The following is a 24,814-nucleotide window of genomic DNA, read 5'->3' on the forward strand; positions in this document are numbered from 1 at the left end:
GGAAAAACAAGATGAACCAAAAATATCTTAAACATTTAATGATCTATATTTGGCAAGTATTTTTAATAACCTGAGTTCTGAATGTAACAGATTAATTTCCTAAATTAGACCTATCAAGAAGTTTCACTGATATTTTATATCATGGAATTTCCATAAAGCTAAAATTGCAATGTCACACAAGAAGTAATTATGACTATTATAAAATATGAACCACTATAATTAAACTCTGTACAAAAATGACAACCACAACTAGTGAGAATGGAAAGAAAACAGAGGTAATAACGACCTTGAAAGAGGAAAGCACGTTCTCCAAACCTCGACTCGAAGTGTTTTAATGTGACAGCCCTTTTTCTTTAGTAGCATCTGAAGACAAGTGCACACAGGTGAACGTTTGATACAAATGACTGCAGTTTCTAACAGTGATCTATCTGGACGCTGATCACATGGTGTAGTGCGGCAACTCAGCTAAAATGGACTCAGGCCCAGGCGCGGCTAACCGCAGACCGGAGTGGCACTCCGGGCAGCCTCACTCCGGGGCCTGCAGTGCCCACCAGCCCAGCCCTGCAACTCCTTCTCTCCAGAAGCCCACGCTTCCGCTGCTGACAAACTGGGCAAGCAAACAACCGGCAGCTGTGGGCCACAGGGCTCTCAGGGAGGTTTTCACTTTGTTTTGTCTTTCTTATTTATTTTGGTTTTCTGAGATAGGGTATTGCTATGTGGTTCAGGCTGGCCTTGAACTCACAACCCTCCTGCCTCAGTCTGGGATTACAGGCAGGCACCACCATGCTCAGCTTCAGAGATGTTTTAACCTATAATATAAACTGCTCCTTTACTGGAGTAGAGCCTTGAAACATATAAATTTAAATAATACCACAGGAGCCATTGTTTAGGCACACTGCACATAAAGTACAGCTGATACTCCTAGGACAGTGCACACGCTAGGAAATAAATAGGTAACTGCTTCTGGACGTGCCGGTCCACCTACTCTATGAATCATCAATGCAGCCTTTCCCATGGTATCTCTGGGGTTCTGTTTTTGTCTGCGTTGGCACTGGGGACAGAACCCAGGGCCTCACACTTGGTGGGCACAAGCAGTCGCCACTGTGCTACACCCTTAGGAGTCCGTCCAAGGAGAGGAGGCTAATGCGGACGGACCAGCGACCAAGCTGAAGGGCAGCTGTACACGGACACTGCAGGTGGGGCAACTGCAGGTCACACGTGGGGACTCGCATGCCAAACAGCGACCATGCCCAGCAGACACACACATCTGGGTGGCAGACTGGGCGCAGACTCAAGTTACACTATGGGGAGGGGCTGTCGGCTCGTGCAGACTTGTGGGTGTGACTCAGTCACAGGACCCTCACTGGGCGAGACATGCAGACTATGCAAGAACCACGGAGAGGAAGAAGGCTAACCTACGCCGCTGCTTAGCAAAGTAATGAAGAGAAACACAGGTGCCCCTCAGTCTCTCAGACCTACACGGGACTGAAGCACATTTAAAGGTGCGTCATGGTCAAGGAGAATTCATTCAGGCCTGAATAGAGAGGAGCCTCAGAAACAGCATCTTAATTCCAGACACGTAAGACGACACCTCCCTGGCTGACCTTTCATGATTTGGTAACTGTGAAAAGAAACGGTACTTTTCTTCACATGTGGTAAAAGCACTAGGAACAATAGTGCAGCTATTTTCTCATCAGTTTAAATGAATACTAAATATCAAATTTTATCTAAGTAGTAAAAATACGATTCCCCTAAAATACACTTTACAGTTCCTTTCAAATTATCTTAAATTAGTTGCTACAGTCTAAGAATAATGGAACAAAATGAACAATCCATTTATTAAGTACCTGCTGAAACCTATGATAGAACAAATGATATTTTTAAGAATTATTAAAATCATAGAGCATTTCAGCACTTGTTAATAATTATCTAAAACACACACAATTTTGGCTTAAGTGTTCATTCAATGGGCATATCCCTGATGTCACGGTCATTGTAACCACAAGTTCTTAGAGAAGAGCGCCCGTTTCCAACAGGACGCGCAGCCCCAAGTGCTGGGAGCTCAGGGGGCAGGTACTTGGGGACTCACCGTGGCGATGGGCCCATCCACGTGGTAATCCAGGCTGAAGACATCCCATCCCGTGTCACCTGGAGAGACCTGACGGCAGACAAACAATCAGAGACTCTGAGCCTGGTGTGACTCTTCTGTGACTCCTCAGGAAGACAGTAAGGAAGGCCTGCGCTTGGATAGGCCTGCGTGACGACGTCCCTTAAAAGGTGGACCCTTGAAACACAGCCTCGAAAACAAACGAACTCCACCTCACAGTAGAATGTTTAGCTGCGTGAGAGTGAGGAACCCTTTATGTGGGCCTGGGGTCCTCACCAACTGGACCACTCAGGGCACATGGCAGGCGTACCATAAACACCCAGGGATGAACAGCATGCTTTCCAGAGAAAACTGTGAATCTATGCTCAAATCTTACCACCCTTGTTATGACAAATAAACCCTTCTGCCTCGTAATAGGTTCCAAATCTCTAAAAGTCTGTATTTCAAGAAATGCAAAGTGGGTGCGGTGGTGCATACCTATAATCCCAGCATTTGGGAGGCTGGAGTTGGGGGGCGGGGTACCGACCACCAGGGTTTTCCAAGGATCCCTCAGCCCAGCTCAGAGGACCTGCTCATGTTCATACCCGCCATGCTGACGCCAGGGACACAGATGCCCTGGTGACCACAGTGGTACCACCGCCCTGCCTCGCCTGCATGCGGCCTCTGGAGCTCACTGCAGCAGAGGTGCTGAGCATCGGCACTGAGGCACCCTCTCTCGAGTGGGCAGCCTGGCAGGGAGAGGATCTGTGTGGGCTGGCCAGAGCAGCCCGCCCGCCCGCCCGGCACGCCTTTCCTACCTCCAGCAGCCGGACGTCCAGCCGCCGCAGGATCTCGGGGCTGTCGAACTGCGCGTTGGTGGCTCTCACAGCGGTTTCCAGAATCCCGGTCAGGTTATGCTGATACAGAGTCGTTGCCGGACGGACAAGTTCTGGTCTTAACAAATTTTTTAAAAATTAAAAAAAAAAGTTACTTGAACTTTTAATGAACTTTAGAAAAATTTAGAGTTCAAATGATAAAAACTGAAAAGACAAATGGGACCAAAAGAATGTCATAAGGGATTTACAATATTCATTGCATGTAGGGGATACCAATTATTTGAAAGAGTATAAAACTTCAAAAATGTTCATTTCGAGTCAGCTTAAATGGAAAGTACTCAGCTACGCCATGCGTGTTATAATGAATCGACCTCAGACGGGCCCAGGAGCACACAGGCTGCCGTGACTTCCTAGAGGCCCAAAGGCAGGAGAGGTCTTCGCCAATGGAAACAAGACACAGACTTCTGCACAGATGCCCGGGGACCAGGCTGCGGTGCCCTGGCACCCACTGCTGCCAGCCGCTGCCGGCTGCACCTCCAGGGAAAGCTCACAGCGCCACCCCTCGCCGTGTGTGCACAAGCGCCAGCACAGCTGGAGACGAGGCTGGAAGCCAGGAGGCACTGCTGTCCGCAAGTCAACCCGAGGCACCCAGACAGCACAGAGACCGCGCCCCTGGACGGTGGGCCTCCGAGACACAGCCTGGGACCGCACACGCCACCTCACAGTACAATGTGACGCCTGACACGTTCAGCTCCTCAGGCACGAGGCGCACCACGCAGCCAGTGAGGCGACACAATGCGGCCCTGGCCTCTCCGCTCCACTCCACCCGCTTGTCCGCCCACAGGCCCCATGCCCCCACGTGCTCCCCGTCAGGCCTGGCATCGCCATGCACACGCCAGACCACCCAGCACCCAACCCAGCAGCAGAGCCTCCTTTACGAGGTGGGAAATGCCACACAGGGTCCCAGGGCCGCTCACTCACTCACTCCAGAGTGGGCAGGGCTCGGCCACTGCCAGTGAGCCTCCCACGCTGCAGTCTGCACTGTGGAGCTCATGTGCCTGGGACAGGGCCTCGGGGGACAGCCCCCCACCCCACACTCCTAAGCTCTGCCAGATCTTCAGCTCGGATGGCACAGCGGATGCCTCGTCAGCCACTTCAGGGAGGCAGGCATGTGCCAAAGCTCGAGACCACAGGCCCAAAACAAGTGGCACAGGTAGGACCAAAGGACTAAGATCTGCTACCCTGTGTCCTAAAGGGAGCACCAAAAGACCAGTCTCCGCTCTCACAAACGCCCGAGCGCAAGTCCCTGGGCTGTGCTGTGAGCAGTGCACCCCTTGCCAGCCAGGAGCGCCGGTCTGTGCCGGCCCAGATTCTCTGCAATGGAGTTGGCTCTGCCTCTAGAGAGAGAAGGACCGATGTGGGACTCTGCAAAGGTTGCAGGGCAAAACACAATGGACAGGGCAGTGGTCTGGCTCTGTTATGGAAAGCGACACTGACTAAACAGAGGGAATAAGAGTGCAATGTGAAGTACATATTTCTGCTTAGTTTCACACTGGAGCCAAAGCTGACTGTGGTCACCCCAGACTCCTCAGACCTTAGGGGTCACTATCCATGCTACAACCCTCATAATCCCTCAGGGACAAAGCAAGGCACAAGGCTGGCACCTGCTGGTGACCAGGTTGAGGTCTCTGTGAGAGTGTCACAATTTTATCTTTATAGATTTTGATTTATAAATATGCTAAGAATTCAATGCATTGCCTTCTGATGCCACTGATTCTTTTAACAGAACTGGTCAGAACCTCTGATGCTCAAAGCACTGCAAATCATGAAAATCAAAACAGTTGCAGTTTCTTACTTCAGCAAATCCATCAAGTGCCTTATAAAGTCTCCTTGACCAAGAAGCAAGTACCGCCTCATCGCCTGCATGTGGTCCAGCAAGCTGTACTTTTTATTGAGAACATCCAATAGATATTTGCTGGTCTCAAAATAAGCAGCATCAATTTTCCCTTGAAACGCATTTTCTAAGTCTGTGAATAAATCCGCAGCTGTAAAGAACAAAGGGGAGAGCACACATCCATATGTAATATGTACTTAGAGGACAGGGAAGCACACGCCGACAGCAGCTCCCAAACCGCAGCAGCGTCCACAGCGGACCCCGCCGGCCACTGCAGCTGCACAGACAGCGAGGGCAGCGCAGCCCGGAGACCACAGTGGGATGGAGCGCAGCTTCGACAGCCGGGTCCATGGTGACACCCGCAGCACTGCTGTGATTTCAAGGACCCCTCTCCACCACGTGCGGCCTGGAGGCACAGGCTCCAGTCACCCAGGACACTTGGAAACCTGTCCCACAACCAGCTCGGCCCCTGTGCGTGAGCTCTGAGCTGCACAGATCCGTGTGGGGCTGGGTGCAACGGTCACGCAGCACAGCTCAGCATCCCGGAGTGAAGCCCGGGCAGCTGCTGGAGACTGCCGCGCAGCAGAACCAGCCTGTCACCAACCCAGAAACCTAGTTCCAAGGAGCAACTCAAGAAAAAAATGTTTCATAGCTTTCCACTGAAAAGAAACAATGTGGCGACTACAAACACAATAGAGCTTTTGTGATGCTAATTTACATCTGTGTAACTCAAATCCGTTTATAAAACATATCTGAAACATTCTATTTCCTTTAAAAAGCACAGTAACACTTGAGCTAGAAAGTAATCTCAATGGTTAGGAACAATCTGAGGTGGAGAAAGGTAAAACACTTGCTCAAGGTTACACAGGGATACGAGAAAGGCCAAGCTTTGGTTCCAAGATGAGCCTCTTCCTCGACCTGGGTTAACCAATGTGAAGGTCCCAGGATGCTGGAGGATTCTTTGTCCTCCAGATGAGGCCAGTTGAGACATCTGGCCAGCTCTGGTACTGCTACCACTCCCGGTGCCCGGAAGACCGTGCCACTGTCTGAGGCCCGAGCATTCGGGGCCACCCTGGGCTTCCTGTGGTCCTCTTTCAAGGGCCCCAGGCTTCACTCCTGTTGACCTGCAGACTTACTAAGGTAAATGTTTTCCCCAGGAATGCGTTTATCATCAGGTCCATCATACTTTTTGAATACAATAAAGAAAGTTTAAATCTTAGCCAGTGTCAGCCCCGAGCAGCCTCTCAGGACAGAGCCGCAGGGCCCACACTCCACTCCATCCCTGGTTTCAGCATCCCTCAGACACCAGCTCCTTGCATTTCCCTCTGGACTCTTGATGAGCACTTTCAAATCCTCAAAAGTTTTCCACAGATGAATATGCATTTGACATTTTCCACTGCTTGGTACTATTAGTCATCTTTTTAGGTTTGTATCTTTATCTTCCCACTACACTACAAACAGAGCAGCAGAAACTTCATTTTTCCAGACACTGGCCACAGTACAGGACGAAGTGGGCTACAGGAGTCATCACCAACAAAAAAGCAGCAGCAGGGGAACCACAACAACAGCAGCGGCAGCGGCAAGCACGGAGTCGTAACAGCAACAGCAAAGTAATAGCAGCAGTAGTACTAACCGCATTAGCACCAGCAGTGATAACAGCACTAGCAGCAGCAGTAGCAGTACAGTAATAACAGCAACAGTAATAACAATGTAGAGTAGTAACAGCAGTAGAGTAATAACAAAGTACAGCAGTAGTAAAAGTACAGCAGTAGTAAAAACAGCAGAGCTGTAATAGCAGTAGAGTAGTAAAAGCACAGAGTAGTAACAGTAGAGAAACATCCGCAGGAGAATAGTAGCAATAGTAGAGTAGTAAGAGCAGTAGAAGAGTAACAGCACAGAGTAATGACACCAGTGAAGTGGTAACTAACAGCATAGGGCAGTAACAGCAGCACTCACACAGCAGTGCTGCTGCCAGTCACTGGGGGGGGGGGCAGCGGCCTCCACCGCTCCCCTGGGGGGATGCCTCCCTCACACACCCTCCATCCACACCTCGCCTCTTGGGGGCGTCCTCTCAGAAGTAAAGGCTCCAACAACACAAATGCTCTTCCTCCCTTTGCCTCTTCGAAGTGGGCATCTCCCCCACAGCTGCATTTGGATCCCATCTCCTGTCCCAGGAGCGAGCCCAGAGGATGTGGAAAATTGCATGCGAGTGCAGTGGGAATAAGACCTCAGCAGTCCACCATCCCGAGGGCCACAGCCCTGTCTCCGGGACTCTGCACACCGTTCCCAATACAACGTTTCACGCAAAGTGAACCCTTCAAATGAATCAAGATGGCAACATAAATAGCAAATATAGCCAGGACTAGAAAGCCATACGAATAAGTTAGCCTTGCACAAAATACAGCAAGGCAACTAGGGCTAAAGCAGGCAACAAGAGGGCAAATGCGAGACAGGGACAGCACGTGAAGGAGAGCAACCACAGCACGATAATGCAGGCAGAACTTTAACCCACCGCTCCACACAACACATTGGCTAAATCTCTGCTTTAAATGAGCCCTTGCATCCCAGAGCACAGCTACCACCGGCAACATTTACCTGTTTCTTAGTCTGGCACATCTGACTTTACAATTAGAAAAAATAGTGCTCCAACCACGAAGCAGGATAGACTAACCATACCTACTTCAATACCTACAATTTAACGCTGTATAAAAGGAATTAAACATGCATATAGTAAAACATTACATGTATATATCAATCATACTGTGTATGACAGTATCTTAGCCATGCAGATAAACTGTAAGCCCTACGGAACAAAATATATTTCCAACTATATATGTGCGTATGTGTGCATGAGCCCGTAAAATCACCCGCGTCCTCCCCACCAGCACAACAGCATCACAGCATCACTTACATCGCTTCGATCACACTCCCCCAGAGTTAGCATCGCCCTCAAGGCTACCACCATCACCCCACATCATCCCCCACTCCACCCCCACACCCTAACGCTGTCATCCCCGCCACCGTCAACGTACCATCTTGGGGGGACTCTGCAGACTTGGTCACAGCTATCATCTTTGTAGTGGGTGTCTGATCGTGACAAACTTGATGCAAGAAATTTATTGATTTTCCTATCAAAAGGACCTGAAATGGAAAATATCCTACAATTTTTTTATATAAATTGTCATCAATTATTACAAATATTCTACAAATGCTACAAATTGGCTATGGATTAAAAAACTACATGATCAGAGCATTGAATCTAGTGAACTCAAGTTCACTGGAGCATCAAGTGAACTCTCAAACTCAGAACATACACTAGCAAATGTACCAGCATGCTGATGCATCCCATTAACATGCACGTCACCTCATGAAAGAATAACCCTAGAATGCAACAAAACTTATTTAACTGAAAATTAGTTTTGTCACATAATCCAAATATATAGAGAGATATAAAATCATAATCACAGAAAGCTCTTCTAGCCCTACCTTCCTAGATTGATCCATTGTCATAAAAGAAGGAATCATGGATTTCCTCAAAGTATACTTGTCATGCCACAGTCGATCGGTTTTAACTGTTGGATCTGATGCTACAAAAAACTGAAAATAAAAAAGCGCATTATTAACAGCCAATAGTGCAATATACTGGCTAACAGCAATATCAAAGACCACATTACTAGAAAGTGAAGTATTTTGGACAGAAATCTGAGTTGAATTACGTTTCCTAGACTTTTAGGACCAGAGTATAACAAAACCAAATTACACTTTCTCTTGGAGCCTCAGGAGCCTCATCAGGAGTAGGGAGCAATCCAGCCTTAGCCACGCAAGTGTCAAGCATCCGAGGCTGAGGGCTTCCACCCTGGTACCTACGCCGACTGGGAGCTGACCATCACCCGCCCTACACACCAGCTGTGCCTCTCTCACCATGCCCTCCACAGAGCTCCAGGGCAGGGCACAGGTGCCTAGGCCTGTGTGTTCTGTTCACAGCAAACCTAGGTGGCGCTCATAAGTGCAATGGCCAGCAGCAGCCCGCCACACAGCACTAGGGAAGTGACCTTCTCTCAGTGGCTCTCCTGGGAGCTCCCAGGATCAAGAGCCTTCTCCCTCATCCACGCTGCAGCGCCCTCCGCCCTCCCCAGCACCAACCACCTGCATCAGAAAGGCCTCTGACTGGCAAGGAGAAGGGTTGTTATCTGCCAATACAACGCGAAGGCATTTTCATGTCGGTCACATGCCCTCACACAATTCTTATTGCTATCAAGGTGTCGAAAAGCAGAACTGCAGGGCAGTCACTTTACAGTGGGTGGACGGACGCACGAAGCTGCCTCTCCACATTCATGGCGCTGAAACAGGCCAGCAGCAGCCCTGCTCAGCCTCACTAGGCTCAGGTCTTGCCAGCTGGCCAGGTAAGATCAGGTACCTATGTTGTCACCTCCTTGACTACAAATGAAGCTGTGCACATTTTTACAACTCTGTTGCCATTTGCTTTTCCTCCTATGAACTGTCTGCGTATCTGACCCACCTTTCTACTGATTCTGTCATTTTCTTACCAATACATAGATTCTTTGTACCTCACAGACAGTGACCACTTATACGTCATTACAAATTAAAATTTAACTTTTCCAAGTTAACCATTAGCCATAGTATATACTACATTCTGTGTTTTTGTTTGTTCTGCCCCATTTTTGTTACATAAGCATCTGCCTTCCCCACTAGCTTCTGGGCTGGGCGGGATGATCGCCTCATTTCTGGGTTACAGAAATGCTCTCCACCTTGTTCCTTTAGTGTGTTCGCCACCAGCCATCCATGACTCTGACCCTCCATCACCCTGCACTGCGTCCTGATGGCAGCTCTCCAGCATCTACTTCTATGAGGTGCGTTCTTCCATGCTGGACCAGCCCCCCTCATTCAGCGCATCATCCTCTTTTCTGGGCCAGGAACCACTGCAATTAACGCCGTGGACAGAGTGGAAGTGGAAGTCATCTGACCACACTGAGAGAGGTGGAGGGGCCCCCAGCAGCTGCCATCCTTGCCATCCTCGCCATGCTCCCAGGGTACACCAGGGCTTCAGGCTCGACACTGTCCTCCCTCCACCTCCCCTTTCGGGACAGGGGCTCTGCGAGCCGCTCTGAGGTCTCCCGTCGGGACAGCCAGCGCCTCTTCCTTGCTCCGGGTCCTCAATGCTCTAGCTCATCCCATCTCCAGGGTCAGCTACTTCTCCAAGGCACCAGCCCTCCTCTGTGGAGAAACGGCAGCAAGATGCAAAGCGCAGCACATAGATCAGAAGACCTGGCAGAGACTACGAAGCCCACCTGAGTCAAAGCCCGACACAAGCGCCCTGTGATCCCAAGGCCAGCAACAGGGACACGCCACCTGCCCGGAGGGTGTGACCTCAGGTACAAAATGGCTCGGAGGATGTTCATGCATTTCAGTGACACAAAATTACCAATTTCCCACCAAAACGTAAATGACCAAAACAAAAACAAGAAGAAAGAGATCCCAAAAGAGCAACTTCCTTACAAGAAACAGGGAATATAAAACACTGCCACTAAGACAAAGGCCTGCCTAACATTTTATACAATAAATACCATTCTCGCGTTGTTCAAAATATTCGAGATGGCAGAAAAGGATACAAAATGTCCCCTTTTGTTTTTATGAAATTAGTATAACAGTAGCACTCCTGATAAGAAAATGTCAACAATTTTACAGCAGTTTCATTTCCAAACACAGAGGCATCAATTCTGGATAAAACTATCCTTGTATTACTGGAATAAAATATTCTTGGTCAAGGTATATTACTTCCAATATGGTACTAATTGTGTAAAACCAAGTGAAGGCAAGAATAAATTATAAAATACTGTCATTAACAATATAGCTTTTTGTTACCTACCACATGGCCCCAGAGACTCTGAGGAGCACAGACATCTTCAGGAAAGAACCATACATTCATAAATTAAAGTTTGATATCCTATTCTGGAGTTTCTGAGGTCATTTTAAGAAGCTTTGACATAGAAGAATAATTTTTAATGGCAAGAAATAATATTTCAAGGAAAAAATAACAGGTTATGAAACAGGATACACAGGGCAATACATGATTAAAGATGGGCACACACATAGATATCATCTGTCCATGATGAGATTCCTGATGAATATTGAATTTCCTGCTCTGTATGTGTTTATAGAACCAAAAGGTTTAAATTGCACAAATACAACTCAGAAAAAATTGTTTAGTAAAAGAATCAAATAACCACACCCAAATACCAAATATGTTACCAGTACTTTTTTAATAACACAATTTTTGCAGGGTAATTAACTAAAAACGTTTTTTCTCCTTCTTTAACAAATTTACTACCAAGGGCAAACATTTAGAGAAACACAATTTGAATGAGCCCAGGTCTTCTGTCTGATCCTTGCTAACCGCAAGGCAGTATCAACTCTCTATGTCCTCCCCCCTTCATAAGTAGGCATGTGAATGAATGCCAACATTTTAGGATCGCAGGTGGATTGCTACACCTATTTTCAACTAAAATTTACCGTTATTATCAATTTCAATGACTAAAGCATTCATTGATCTATTTTAGAATTCTTCAATTTACATTACCTTTCTCATTTAAAACACATAAATAATGACTGCTTAGAGATAAACAGTTCTACTCTGATGAGGTTATCATCACTTTAACATACACTTAAATTACCCTGGATAAAAATTAAACCCGTTACGAGCCCACTGTGAATTGTCTCTGTAGTTGGCCAATCAGTGCTGGGACTGCTTTGTAGCTTGCCATTCAATAGATTAGATTAATTGCATATAAATTGTATTTGTCTGTTATTCACTTAAATAGAAGCGCCAGTTTTTACAGACAACACACTGATTCACCCCAATGGCTGGACTGCAGCTGGATTTTTATCAGTGTGAACAATAGGAAAATTTAATTTAAACAGTAAGGGACCCTCCAGCGACTCCGCTGTCTTCAGAGTCAGGCCCACACTTGCAGTCACTCCACTAGCAGACGTCAGCACAAGCACAAAGAGCGGGGCCCCTCCAGAGCAGAATTAATTCCTCGAAAAATAGAGTGACAGGGAAAACCAAGGCGAGAACAGAATTGCAATAAGCTTTCATTTTATCAATGCATTTTCCACTCAAGGTCCTTTCACTTTCACTGTTCTGTCGAGCTCAGAAAGAACCAAGGGAAAAAATAAAACGTAATTGTACCGCGATTTCTCATTAACTGCTGGACACACGCCAAGGTCTCCCGACTGAAAAAGACGCGAAGAGGGGGATTTTTGAGTGAGCAACTTTGTTTCCAGGAATCAGACGCAGAGGTGCAGACCACAGAAGACCCACTGCGACTGCACGTGCAGGCCACCGTGAGAGTCTTCCCCGGACACCCTGGGGACACGTGGGGTGGCCGCGCTGGGGGACGACACGCTGGCCGGGTCTCTGCAGTGCTGGTCACGCATGAGTGAACTCACCACGGGCAGCATCTCCCTGGGCAAGGCCTGCGCTTCCTCCGCTCCACTCACCAGCCCCAAATGTGTCGCCTGTTCTGAGGCTGGCGTGGCCGGAGCGGTCTCCTTACGTCACGTGGGGATCACCACTGGGAGTGTGCAGAACACAGCTGACTGTCGGGACTGACCGGGCCCTGTCCCTGGACCTTGCTCACTAGACGTGGCTCTCTCTTCACCTCTCTGCACCCGCACAGCGCACGTGCGTGCCCTTCAGTTTTCCTGTGAGATCACGGTGTCCTCCCCTCCTTCCCCATCTGGGTGCTTCTGCTGCTTCCGTCCTGCCCAGGGCTCCAGCACAGGGTGGAGCAGGAGCGGCACAGTGGGCAGAGCTCGCCGCCCGCCGCCTGTTCCCGCGGCTGCGCCACTGCCCCAGAGTGTGGAGCACCCTGCACTGCTCGCTTCCTTCCCATTCATGACTCGAGCGTTTCTATCAGGAAAAGGTGTGGGATGCCATCAAATGCTTGTCCACACTGTGGACTGTGCCTCTCCTCCCGTCCTTGTTTTGTCGTGCTGTGTTACGTTCCCTGCTTTCTTCACACTGGATGTCAAACCCTCTGGGCCAAGGCTGGGGCACCAGTACTTTTATCATCCGGGATTTTGTACACATGAAAGGTGTCAGCCCACAGTCTGTGTGGTTCTCTGGTGGCCTCGTAAAACGAGGCCCTCCTGTTCTATGGCTTGAAGAGAAAGGGAAGAGCTGGTGCAAATCCTTTAAGTACTCAGTTAGCAGGCACCAGAGCAGCCACCTGGTCGAGGGCCATTCTTTGTTCAAGTTTCTCGATTACCGATTCAATCTCTACCTCTGCAGGTCCATGCAGATCTTCCGTCTTTGCAGAGAGGTTTGGTAGTTCATGTGTTTCTAGGAACTCTCTCTGGGTTCATTGACCTGGAAATCTTCACGCAGTTCTGGGCCCACTGAGCCTTCCTCCGGCCGCAAGCCTGTGCCGCGCCGCCTCTGCTCCGGGTTCCTGATGAGGAGCCGCTGTGCACTCTCGGAGGCCCCTCCACGGCGTGTCTGCCGCTGCGGCGCTGGACGCTTCTCTGGCCCTGTGCGGCTGATCGTGTTTCTCGCTGTGGGCCTGGAGTGTGCTGAGGCCGTTGGACGTGCAGACTCACGCTTTTCCTGCACTTGATCATTTTGTTCACGGGCCCGGGTGCCACAGGGCGCCTGAGCACTGCTGTTCTCCTTCCTGCTTTTCCCTGGTGCTCCCTCGACCTCCTGCAGCCGCACTTTCCCCCCTCCGAAGCCTGCTGTGCAGCTCTGGGCGATTCTCCTCGTCTGGGGACTTTCCAGGGCCACAATCTCACGTGGTTGCTTATACTCTTTTTTCAGTTTTCATCTCTGATTGACATTTTACACTTTCTTTTGATTACGAAAGTGGCATCTGCTTATGCAGATATCCCATAAACTGCACACTAGGAAGTGAATTATACGGCTCCTGCACCCAGAGACACTTGAAGAAATTCAACTTTTCAAGTTGTAACTCACCTTAGCCAGGCTGAGAAAAGATTAACATGCATCAGAAATGAAGAGAAAAACTCTCAAGTTTTAGTTACATAATGTTCAACCAAAAAAATGATTCTCTACACTAACCAATGTGTATGGTAAAGATATTACTTAGAGACCTTTTCCAAAATGAAGATTTAAATGAAAACGTGTCAACGTAGGGTTTGCCGATCTGAAAACAGGAGCTGTCAGAGATCTAGAGAGAAGAGGCCCTGACGCCATGGACACCGGAGGCCCTCACGTGTCATCCCAGTCCTTCTGAGATTGGCCTGACCTCAGGTGACAGGCCACGTGCCGCCCACGTGTCCACCTCCAGCCTGGCCCACACTGGACCCAGGGGACAGGCACAGCCATCGTGCGCATCGAAAGATGGAGGGAAGAAAGACCGAGGCTGAGAAAGGGCTCAGGACATGGAGCCCCAAACCACCCGACCCAGGACCCGAGCTATGTAGCGTGGTAGAGGCTCACATGTGGGCCTCAAGGGCCCATGTAGGCTCTGCCAGTCGTGGTGTTTTGGAGAAATTCCACAGGCAGAGCCAGTGAGGTGGACAAGGGCCCAGGCACAGCAGGCACCGAGCAGCAGAAATAGCTGCAGGGTGAGGGAGCCTGCGGGGCTGCTGGAGTCAAGTGCTGAGCAGGAGCACCAGTGCTCTGCTGAATTCTTGCAACTTCCTTAGAAGTCTATAATTAAAAGAAAAACATTTTTTTAAAATAAAAACTTTTGGGCCTGGGATTTAGCTCAGTGGTTCTGCCGCCTGTCTCACAAGCACAAGGTCCCAAGTTTGATCCCTGGTACCAAAAAATAAATAAATAAAGACTGCATCGCTAAGCCTAGCATACAGCATGTTATAAACACACACACAATTTCCGAAAACATTTATTTTTTCTAATCACAAAATCACTCAGACCTGTAAATGTATTCAATGAAAAAATTTTAAAACCCAAATAATTATCTTACTGTCATAATGATCAAAATATTAATGTGGTTTCTTAATAATCAATTGCACAGGTTTCCAAAAATTCAACTCCTCCTGAACCTGCAGAGCAACCTCAAATGCAGGAACTCTATATCAAAGGAAAAGGAAGGCCACAGCTGCAAGCTTCGCCACCTCTCATCCTGGTGATGAGAACTGAAGAGTGCATGAGTCTAAGCTGCTGGTTATCTTGAAAAATTAAGTCTGATTTAAAAGCCTAAATAAACAACTTTGTATTTTCCACAGACCCACAAAGGATGCAAACTTTATCACGATGAATACCAACACCAAACCCCACAGATGGCACCAACTGCACCACGTGTGACTGCGTGTCACATGACCCCTCAAACATGAAAGTTAAAACAAGACAAAGCTGCTCACGGTGCCTGGGTGAAGGCCACACCTTCTCAGAAGAACAGGCAGTGACCCAGCGCTCAGGGCCACTGGCGAGGGCTGTGTCCTCAGCTGGATGGTGGCTCACTTTGTGTTCAATCAAGTGCGCACCTCAATGAAAGGCGGTGCTGCTGCACTGGGTGGTGGGCAAAAATACCAGTTCAACAGCAGTTTAACTGGTTCAAATCTAAATGCAAAGCAAATTAAAATCTTGAAAGAAAAAGCAACTTATAAATGCATCGAAAAGTTAAAAATAACACAAAAGCTACAGATTAGTGGTGGTGCTGGCCCAGAACCGGGAGGGGAACAGACTTCCTCATCTTACCGAGGGAAGAAATCAATGCTTAGTGAGGTGGAGCACACTGAAAGCTAAGTCACCTCAAGATAACCATTAGATAAAACAAACAGAATGCTTTCAATTACATTTTCATAAAAGACATTTCACTTAGCACAAGAACATAGGAAATTGAGCCGCGTGTGGTAGTACACGTTTGTAATCCCAGCACTCAGGAAGCTGAGGCAGGAGGATTACTGTGAGCTCAAAACCAGCCTAGGCTATAAAAATACAAGCAGAACTTTTAACAGAACTGAAGCCGAGCCATCTAAATAACATTCACAAATAGCTCAAAAGACAAGGACACAGGAAGTGAGGGGCGCAGAATGGAGGGGAGTCAGGAATGAAGAGTGCCAACCTGTGGAGTGCTAGTGAAGGCTCAGCCAACAGGGCAATAACTCTGCACCACCCCTACTTTTCTGTAAGTTGTATATAATTTGAAAAGAAAAGAAAAAGTCCAATTACATACACAATATATCCAAATACCTAACAGCTTCCGTGATTTAATCCTAAAAAAAATCCATAGGAAAAATAGGCAAAGAGATATGAATGGGCAATTAAAAGAAAATAAAAATACCGATAACCATGAAAAGGTGCTTAACCTCCCTGGGAACCAGGAAAAAGCAGATAAACACCACCGTGAAATGCCCATTTCACACATTAAATACATTTTTATTAATGCTGCGGGGAAACATGAAGTGTGGCCCAGAGCGAAGGAGGAAGACCCGAGGCACAGGCTGGTGCGGGCTGAGTGTGCCAGTGCAAGGACCTCAGTCCCCATCTACACTCCAGGCTGAGGACCACGACCCTGCATGCGGCGGGCCAGAAGTGTGGAGGATTTTGGATTCCTCAGTTAGCAACCGAGATCCAGCCCGTGTGTAGGACTGGTCACTAAGTGAGGAATTATACAGAGTAGGTACACTGCAGTGTTCAGAACAAAGAAACAGTCAAAGGAAACTCCAACAGGACGACTTTGCTTTATCTGTGTAACTCTTACATGCAGTGCTGTAACGTGTGACAGAGCATAAGCTACAATGCTGTACTGCCCAGTACAACTGCAGAAATTACACGGCTGCATTGAAAAGGTGGACTGCACAAACAAAGACCCTGAGGCTCTACCAGCAAGACACACAGAACTACACAGAGAGAAAAGGTGGGGCGTAAGTCCAAACAGCACGCCTCAGTTTAAGTTCAGTCATTAAACAAGGGTTACCTGTACTGATATGCAGACAAGGAGATGATTTGGGATAGAATCCAAGTATGGACACTCAATTCCTTCATGTTCCATGCACTTCATACACACAGCCTGAAGTTGCTATCGATGGTGTTTTAGTGGGCAAGGGTCTCACCGCCACCTGAGGTTCGTCTGCGCATCACATGAGCACTGTTTCAGAGCCTTTCAGACTCCGGGTGCTCCAACGAGAGACACTGAACCTGTGGCTGGGTAACTGACAGACCCACTGGAGGGCTCAAACTGGCAGAATAAGACTTTAACACGTTCACAGCGGGCCATACTTCACAAGTCTCGCTGCTGGGCTACTTAAATTGCAGGTGGTATACACAGGACTGTCCCATCAGGCCGCTTTTTATTAAGTTTATTAGTAAAAAGACCTATGGAAAGTATTAGATCCATCTGTAGCCCCAGCAGCACAAGCTGCCCGATGGGACAGTCACACATGTACCACCGGTGGCTCAAACCAGCGGAACGTGTTAAAGGCTGCATTCCTACAAGCCAGCAACTCCAGTGCCAACCTTGGAGAAGTACAGACCATGCACAGGGAGCCCACCAAAGGATGTCCAATTTAAGAACACTCCTAATACGAAACACCACAGAGAACACAATCTCCATCAGCAGGAACACTGCCAAATACAAACTGATCTGTCCACACAGCGACATAGTACAAAGTAATGAAGAAAACAGGCACCGAACAATCGACTTACACAACACACGTGTACACACACACACACGGACATGTGCAACCCATCCATGTGTCTCCATGCAGCACACAACACAATGTTCTGAAAGCAGTGAGCTGCAACAGCACGCTGATGAGTCAGGAGGCTCTGGGCACAGCGCACACCCCATGTGCGCTTACGTGCAGTTCCCACAGGGAGAAACAGGCTGAGCCCAGACACAGGAGCCGGCCACCTGCACAGCGAGACCGCCGCGCCTCAGCCAGCAGCCCGCTCCCTCAGCACCTCCCGGGACATGGACACGGACATGGACATGGCGGCTCAGCCTCCCACCCACGCCCACGCAGGCAACAGGGTGCGTTCAAGATTACCGCCACACTGACTGCAGTCTCTACATATTTCTGAGCCACTTAACCTTTGCGAGAATCCCAACCTTCTGGCGCCTTCCATGTTACTAGCAATGTCTGTGAGTGTGACACCCCCACCTTCTTTCCCCCAAAGCCCTATGGCTTCCACTGTCTGGTTCTTGGATTCTGGAGATTTTTAAGAACTCATCTGTTGCATTATAGCAGAGCTGGCTTAGCTCAAAAAGTAAACATACACATACACAAATAATTCACTTCACTCAAACTCTTGGCACAGATGATCAGAGTGAGTTTACGCACAACCCTGCAAAGCAACCCACATGTGAACGCATGCTCAGCCTCAGGAGGCCCAGACCCAGCTCCTCACAGCTTGCGAGGATTCCGCCTGACCGAGCATTTGACCTTGCCCAGTTTCTCACTGCTGAGGCTGGGAGAAGAACTCTCCACCAGGTGAATACAGCTCTCCAGGCACGGTGCAAACGTGCACAGCACTCAGGCGAAGTGTGGGCACCTCCCGTTCAGATAACCACGGGGACCACGAAGCGAACGGGGTGCCCATGCCTCCTCACCACCCCACCACCTCACCTCGTGGTATGTGTCCTCGAGCTCCCCGTCGTAGATCCAGCGGTAGAGGAAGCTCAGGACGGGGTGAGACACCAGGCTCAGGATGTGCTGCACCAGTGACCGCATGTATGGGTCTCCCGTCTTTGTGTAGGCGTGGACAGCGGAGGCCAGCTCCCCTCCTTTCCTCCCTGGGGGAACAGGGAATGAAACTAAACACCCAGTGTACATTCGCAGCACAAAGCAAGCCCTTCAAACCAAGGATGGCCAAGGCATTGAGATTAAGGATGTCCACTTCCCGCCATTAATACCACTTTTGGACCCAGAAGCACCAGCAGCAAGACTCTGTTGCTTTACACAAGCCAGGGGAGTACTGCTCCCTTCGTGACAGCAAAGGAGTTTAACACTGCAAAAGCAGCAAACAGCAACTAGCTGCCCACTCTAGACCTCACACAGCTGTTCACACCTTTCTGACTGGGCTTCACACTCCATTCTGCCGCGAGCATACACAGCAGCAGCACAGGTTCTGTGCATGACCCTTACACTGTCTCCACTCACCCTTAACTCCCACCTAGCCCGTGGAGGCAATACCCTCAGTCCATGAGAAGTTTCTGCCAAGTAGCACAAAGCGTGGGAAAAAGGTTCCGAAGGCAGCTGGAAACACAGAAGCTAGAGCCCAAGGGAGGGCTAAGCCAGACATCCAGAAATGGGGATTTTCAACACACAGACAGCAAATACGGATATGACCCTACCCCAGAAGGAAAGCAAAGATGCTAGAGAAGCCTGCCAGGTACAAGGCAAGCAGAGGGGCACAGGCAAGGCCCGGCATCCAGGCCACACCTCTACATGCTGGAGGCTCACTCCTTCCAGCCTTCACCTCCCTAACAGCCTGAGCTTCCCCAAGGATAATCACAGACCACATTACAACGGCTCACTTTCCCTGGCAGCTCACATCCCTGTCTGCACTCAGTGAACACACATATGGCTGTCAAGCATCCAAAAGCAAAGCTGGATGGCCCGCCCTGCAAAGGAGTTCGAACCATGGCACAGCAGAAGCACACACAAGAGACCCCAAGGACCTTGGCAGTGGTCCACCAGGGCCGCAAGGGTCTTCAGTCTTATTTTGGGGTCATAGGTCCAAACCAGGAGGCGCCGCAGAGTCAGGCTGCTCTCAAGTCCCAAGCTGACCCCTTGATCGTCCTGTAGCTGTAGCTGAAAGACAACATGGAAAGTGTAAGTACAAAACACCAGGCACATTAATTCTCAATGCATATGCAGTGACCACAAGGAAACAATGAAGTCAAAGGTCTCCTCTGAGAAAACAGTAGTACTTTCAAGATTCCAGGGGCCTTCAAATGGTATACAGGGCCCTGAAAATGAGTAATTAATTGGCTCTAGGATACAATGAAACTTTATAGCTATTTGGCACTCGTAAACATTATTCCAACACTGACCGCTATGCTTTAATATACACAGTAACTTAAATATCCTATAATGTTTCAATTTTAAAATAAAGAGAAAATATTTACCTGGGAGTGTAAAACAGAGAGTAGCCGGTAGTATTCCTTGAGCTCCTGATGCAAGGCGGCACAAAAGCTCTGTGTGGGAGGAGAAGTCACTTAAAGCAAGGAGGCCTCCACCCGCAGACGCCCTCCGACTGCAGAGGCGCAGTGCCTGCAGTGAGTTTCGTGAGTGCAGCGTGATTTCAATTCTGGTTCTGTCAACGGTCTGCTTAGCAGCTTTAGCACCACAGTATGTACTTCAGTAATGTCAGAGAAGTGTTATTATTCCTTTGTATAAAAAAGCATAAACTTTACAAAAGGAAAAACGTTTAATGTAGTACAGTTTTCATGAAGCCAAAAAAGTGTAATCAATTTTGAGAAATTATCCTTTAGATAGTATGTCTTTCTAAATTTTCAGTTAAAATACAACTTTTTTTACAATGTTCTCAACTGACAAAACTTAAAAATTGCTGGCTCGGTACCAACCCAATTTCGCCCTGCTTTACACTGCTTGTTCTCCCACGCACAGAATTCAAATCTTCTCTGTACACACGCAGTCTTAACCCAACGAGGGCCATATCAGAACGACCCTCGGAGCGAGCGACAGGGGCCTTCATGGACCTGCACACGGCCCTGTGCGCCCACCGCACAGGCACAAAGCGGAGGCCGCTTGGCGAGGTCAAGAGCGCCACCTTCCAAGTCAGGGCCAGAGACACAGCTGCCAAGGACAGAGCCGCTGCCCGCTATCCACGTGCAGGCCACACTTCCTAAACACTCTAAACCAATATATAACCATACACAAAAGTTTGTTTGCGGCATGTTTGCTTTGTGGGCTGGGACTGTGTGACTAACACAAAAGTGAGCATTCATGTACTCATTCTGGAGACACAAGCAACGTTAGAAAGCGAGACTCCTAGGCTGGAACGTCCCAGCTCGGGCAGTCAGACAGACCTAGTGTGACATCCTGGCTCTCACCGAAGGGTGACCCGCCCCACCCATCTGGCTGGCTCCTTCTGTCCAGGATGAGCAAACAGCCAGACAGCAGGGAGGCACCTGGCGAAGCTGGAGGTCACTATGTTAGGTGAAACAGCTGAGCATCACGGCCCCACATGTGGGGAATCAGCGCTGACCAGAGGCCGGGGCGGTGGGAAGGGAGGCAAAGTCACAGGGCGACGAGAGACAGACGCTCTCTGTGCTGCTGCACGGACAGCCATGCCAGATGGCAACGGACTAGACATTTCCAAACCGCCATGAGAAAGGATTCTGAATGCTGTCACCATCAGGAAAAGCAACTGAGGAGACAGGCATGTTTCCCTGGATCTGAACTTTATACAACATGTTCCTGCGTTGAAGCCTCCCCTGGTACCCCACTGATACGCACCACTTTATGTATCAATTTGAAAATACACTTAGAATATCTACACAGCATTTAGTTTCTTCTATTCCTTTTGTACTTGTTTCACTGCTTATCCTACCCCAGGACCTCCTGGTGGAGTCTGCGTGCACAACCGGATGACAGGAACAAAGATATGACCGGGACCCTGTGGGACGAGCAAGGAGCCGGCAGTCCTGCTTGCCGCTAGGAGGAGCCATGGGGCCACCGCCGGGAGCCACTGCCTGTGCTGAGGACCCATCCCACGCCCGGCCTGTCCTTAGCATCTGGCCCCACAGTGGAGCAGCATGGTGGCTGGTCTTCGGCAGCTCACCAGACAGTGGATGCGCTAGGACCACTCGGAACCGGCAGCGAACACACATCCTCTCATCTCCAAAGACCAAGGACACAGGAAGTAGCTAGGCTCAGGGTGAAGCCAAGCTGCGAACCCTGGGCTGTCTCCCTTCAGAGCCACACTCTCGGCCGCCGCCACCACTGTGCTCCAAACACAGAGCTGCTGGACACCTCTCAAAATGCAGAGGCCTCCCCAGCAATGACTGCTGCACAGGGGCATCGGGCGGCCTCACCACCGAAGAGTGGGACTGCAGCAGCGCTACAGTTTACTTGTCTGCTGCTTCTCCCAGGCTCCAGCAGCGAGAAGGAAGGCGGCCGCTGCTCCAGGGGCAGCGCGCCAGCCCCAGTCACCCAGCCAATGGGTCCCACCTCTAGCACGGCAGCTTCGGAGTCTATCTCAGGGTGCCCCGGCTGTGGGTGTGGCCACACCTTGCCCGTTAACCCTGTGGGAGGCAGCAGCAGAGCAGGGCAGGGCAGGGCAGGGCAGGGCAGGGCAGGGCAGGGCAGGGCCCTCCCTGGAGCTTTCCTGCTCCACGGCCCCTCCTTCTCTGAACCCCTTTTCCTAGGCAGAGGAGCCTTGGGCTCCGCCAACACCTCCTGTGGGTTCCACTTTCTTCTATGGACCCAGCTAATACCATCGTCTTTAAAAAGAACTCTACTAGAAGTCATTTTCATAGCAGACCGTGAGCAGACTAAACATCATTCCCACAGTGAGTCCTAATGAACGTACCTGACCTACTAGTCCAAATGAGCGGTCCAGGCTCCTCTGGTCGGTGTACTTTCTGATCTTATTATGCAACCATCCCAACTCAGCAAGTCTGACTGCTGTGTCCCGCAAAGACTTGTTCAGGTTTGCCTAAAACGTAAGCACACCAAAAATTAACAATCAACACTAGAATTTGCATTATTATTTTCCTCAATCACTTCTGCTCTTGATTCTATGCTTAGATGTCATCACTTTCAATGTGAGAGTTAAAAGTACCTAACATAAATCAGTAAAGGGAGAAAAAGCACAGGGAGGGAAAACACTCTGAAGGAAGCCGGAGTCCCAGCCTGGAACCTTCATTTCCGAGAAGGGCCGAGAGAGTCATAGGGTGACACAACAAGGCAACAGGGAGGCCACTCTGGAAGACGGAACCGGGGCAAGCAAGACCCCCACCCTGGAATCCTGTGTCAGTGGCCAAGCCCCGGCCAGGGCACCGCCCCTTGGGCACCGGTGACATCACTATGTTGGGGGAGGACGCAGACCCACCAGAGGCCACAGGGCCCCCGCCCAGCAATCCCAGGAGCCCCTGTCAAATCTCACCTCTGGACTGCAGGGCAGCTTTCTTTTTGAATATTTTAAACTAGATTTTATGTTACTGTACCTTTTCTTCTACTTTATAACAATTTTCAGTGCTGTTCATTTTGATATTTTTGCCATCTATGCCCTGGAAGACGTACAAGATGTCTCTCACGAGAGCTGCTTCAGTAATTTCCATAGTACCTATAAAAACATTTATAAAAGATAGAAATCACTAAATGATACATTTCCAGATGAAATGTTTCATGGCATGATTCGCTCTGGATTATATCTTTGCTACCAGGACACCATTTGCATACTCCACAAACGAGCTTCCAATGGAAGAGGTACAAGGCCAGGGCAGAGGCGGCTGACAGCGTCTCCTCTGACAGTCTTTCCAGAGACGGGGCCTGCAGTGCAGGTCACCCGCAGTCACTCGGCAGGTGGCATCTGTAAAGTGGGTCCCCACGAGGGGCCCAGGCCCCAGGGAGCCTTCACAACAGAGAAGCTACTTGCGGTGCCACCATCCAGAGTCCTCCACACACCCAGTCAGAAATGGAACTGGGTGAGAGGCCCAGGCGAGGGGCAGGAGGCAGAGGCCGCACCTGAAGCCCACGGCACCAGTGTGCGGGACAGAACACAGCTGTGCATGTCACAGTCGCCGGAGGTCCGTCAGGAGGCTGCCCACTGCACTTCACCGCCTGCTCCTTCTGGTAGCCTCTCAGCTATGCGGAGTGGACTCACCCGGCTGCAGCACGGGCTGCTTCATTTCCTTTCCAGGCTGCCCGTTTGTCTTGCTCTGCACACGTGGGATCCAGGGTTAGGGTCACTGAGCCTTCTCAAGAATGTGCCTGAACTCCTTACGCAGCCCCTCTGTCCCCGCTCCTGCCCTTTGAAGGCCACTCTGACAATGACGATCACCCGCCTGCTTTACAGTTACTGTCTGCAAGATGCAGGTTTCCTATCCATTTATTTTCAACCTGCTTGTGTCCTTAAGCTTAAGTTGTCTTTGGTAAGCAACACACAGTTGTCTGGGGTTTTTTTTCTTTTTTTTTGGTGCCGGGGATCGAACTTGGGTCCTTGTACTTTCGAGGCAGGCAGCGGAACCACTGAGCTACATCCCTGGCCCAAGACACAGTTGTCTGAATGGAACTGTTTTTAAAACACCTGTCTTCTACACCTAGTGTTCCTCCTCGATGGAATTCCTAACGCATCTGGCCTGAAGCAGCTTCCTTGTTTCCTGCCACACTGCTCTGCCCCGACCCTCTCTGCCTGCTTCTCCCTGTTCAAGTCCACTGTGCTCTCGTCTTTCCACGGGACACACTCATGGCACTGGCCAGGAGTCAGGAAGACAGCCTCTGACCGTGTCTAGAAACAGACCGGCATCCAACACGATCACGCAGGGCTGCTGTGGGCGGGCACAAGCTGGCACACGCAGCGGCTCTCAGGACTGAAAGCTGTGCAAGGCTGGGCACACTGCAACAGCCAAGGGCAGCACGATGCCCTCGCAGTTCCCAAAGTCTCCAAACCCTGGTGCTCTAGCAGGGACAGGCAGCACCCAGTGACCTCAAGCAGAGCCATTGCTTGGTCTTCTGGACTCCCATGGGTCAGATGCTGCTCTTTGCAGTGTGCTCATGAGACACTCGCTCGGCCGGGGAGCACAGCAGGGCTTCAGATCTCTCACGGCGGTCTTCCTTTGCATGCACATGCACGCAGTCCGTCCACGCGCTCATGTGTTCGGGCACCGCCCCGGGCACTGCCACTGTCACCAGATGGACGTGCCCCTCGTGGGACTCAGGCTGGGAATGAGCAGCACAAGCTTCCCAGGAGCGACAGTGGGATGGGACAGGAAGGGACTGTGAGGAGGAGGCAGGAAGAGCAGCACAGAGACAGCAGATCATGCAGAGGCCAGGCGAAAAGCAGGGGCACCAGGA

The 24,814-nt window shown here is 49.8% G+C and overlaps 1 protein-coding gene across 3 annotated transcripts in view; it reads right to left on the reverse strand.

Moving 5' to 3' along the window:
- The window catches only part of Tubgcp3 (tubulin gamma complex component 3), a 57,204-nt gene that overhangs the window by 14,320 nt on the left and 18,070 nt on the right, over window positions 1-24,814 (reverse strand). For all 3 annotated transcript variants that reach the window (XM_021239303.2, XM_004858536.3, XM_021239305.2), the window contains 10 exons: window positions 22,966-23,084; window positions 22,329-22,454; window positions 19,900-19,968; window positions 19,450-19,582; window positions 18,395-18,561; window positions 8,303-8,413; window positions 7,849-7,957; window positions 4,778-4,967; window positions 2,905-3,040; window positions 2,090-2,158 (listed from right to left, as the gene is read on the reverse strand). In XM_021239303.2, coding sequence (XP_021094962.2) covers window positions 2,090-2,158; window positions 2,905-3,040; window positions 4,778-4,967; window positions 7,849-7,957; window positions 8,303-8,413; window positions 18,395-18,561; window positions 19,450-19,582; window positions 19,900-19,968; window positions 22,329-22,454; window positions 22,966-23,084 — 1,229 coding nt within the window. The remainder of the gene's footprint in view (window positions 1-2,089; window positions 2,159-2,904; window positions 3,041-4,777; window positions 4,968-7,848; window positions 7,958-8,302; window positions 8,414-18,394; window positions 18,562-19,449; window positions 19,583-19,899; window positions 19,969-22,328; window positions 22,455-22,965; window positions 23,085-24,814) is intronic.

Source organism: Heterocephalus glaber, unplaced genomic scaffold, assembly GCF_053883595.1.
Source record: "Heterocephalus glaber isolate CG9 unplaced genomic scaffold, H.glaber_assembly_v1.0 deba00001579, whole genome shotgun sequence".
NCBI classification, from domain to species: Eukaryota; Metazoa; Chordata; class Mammalia; order Rodentia; family Bathyergidae; genus Heterocephalus; species Heterocephalus glaber.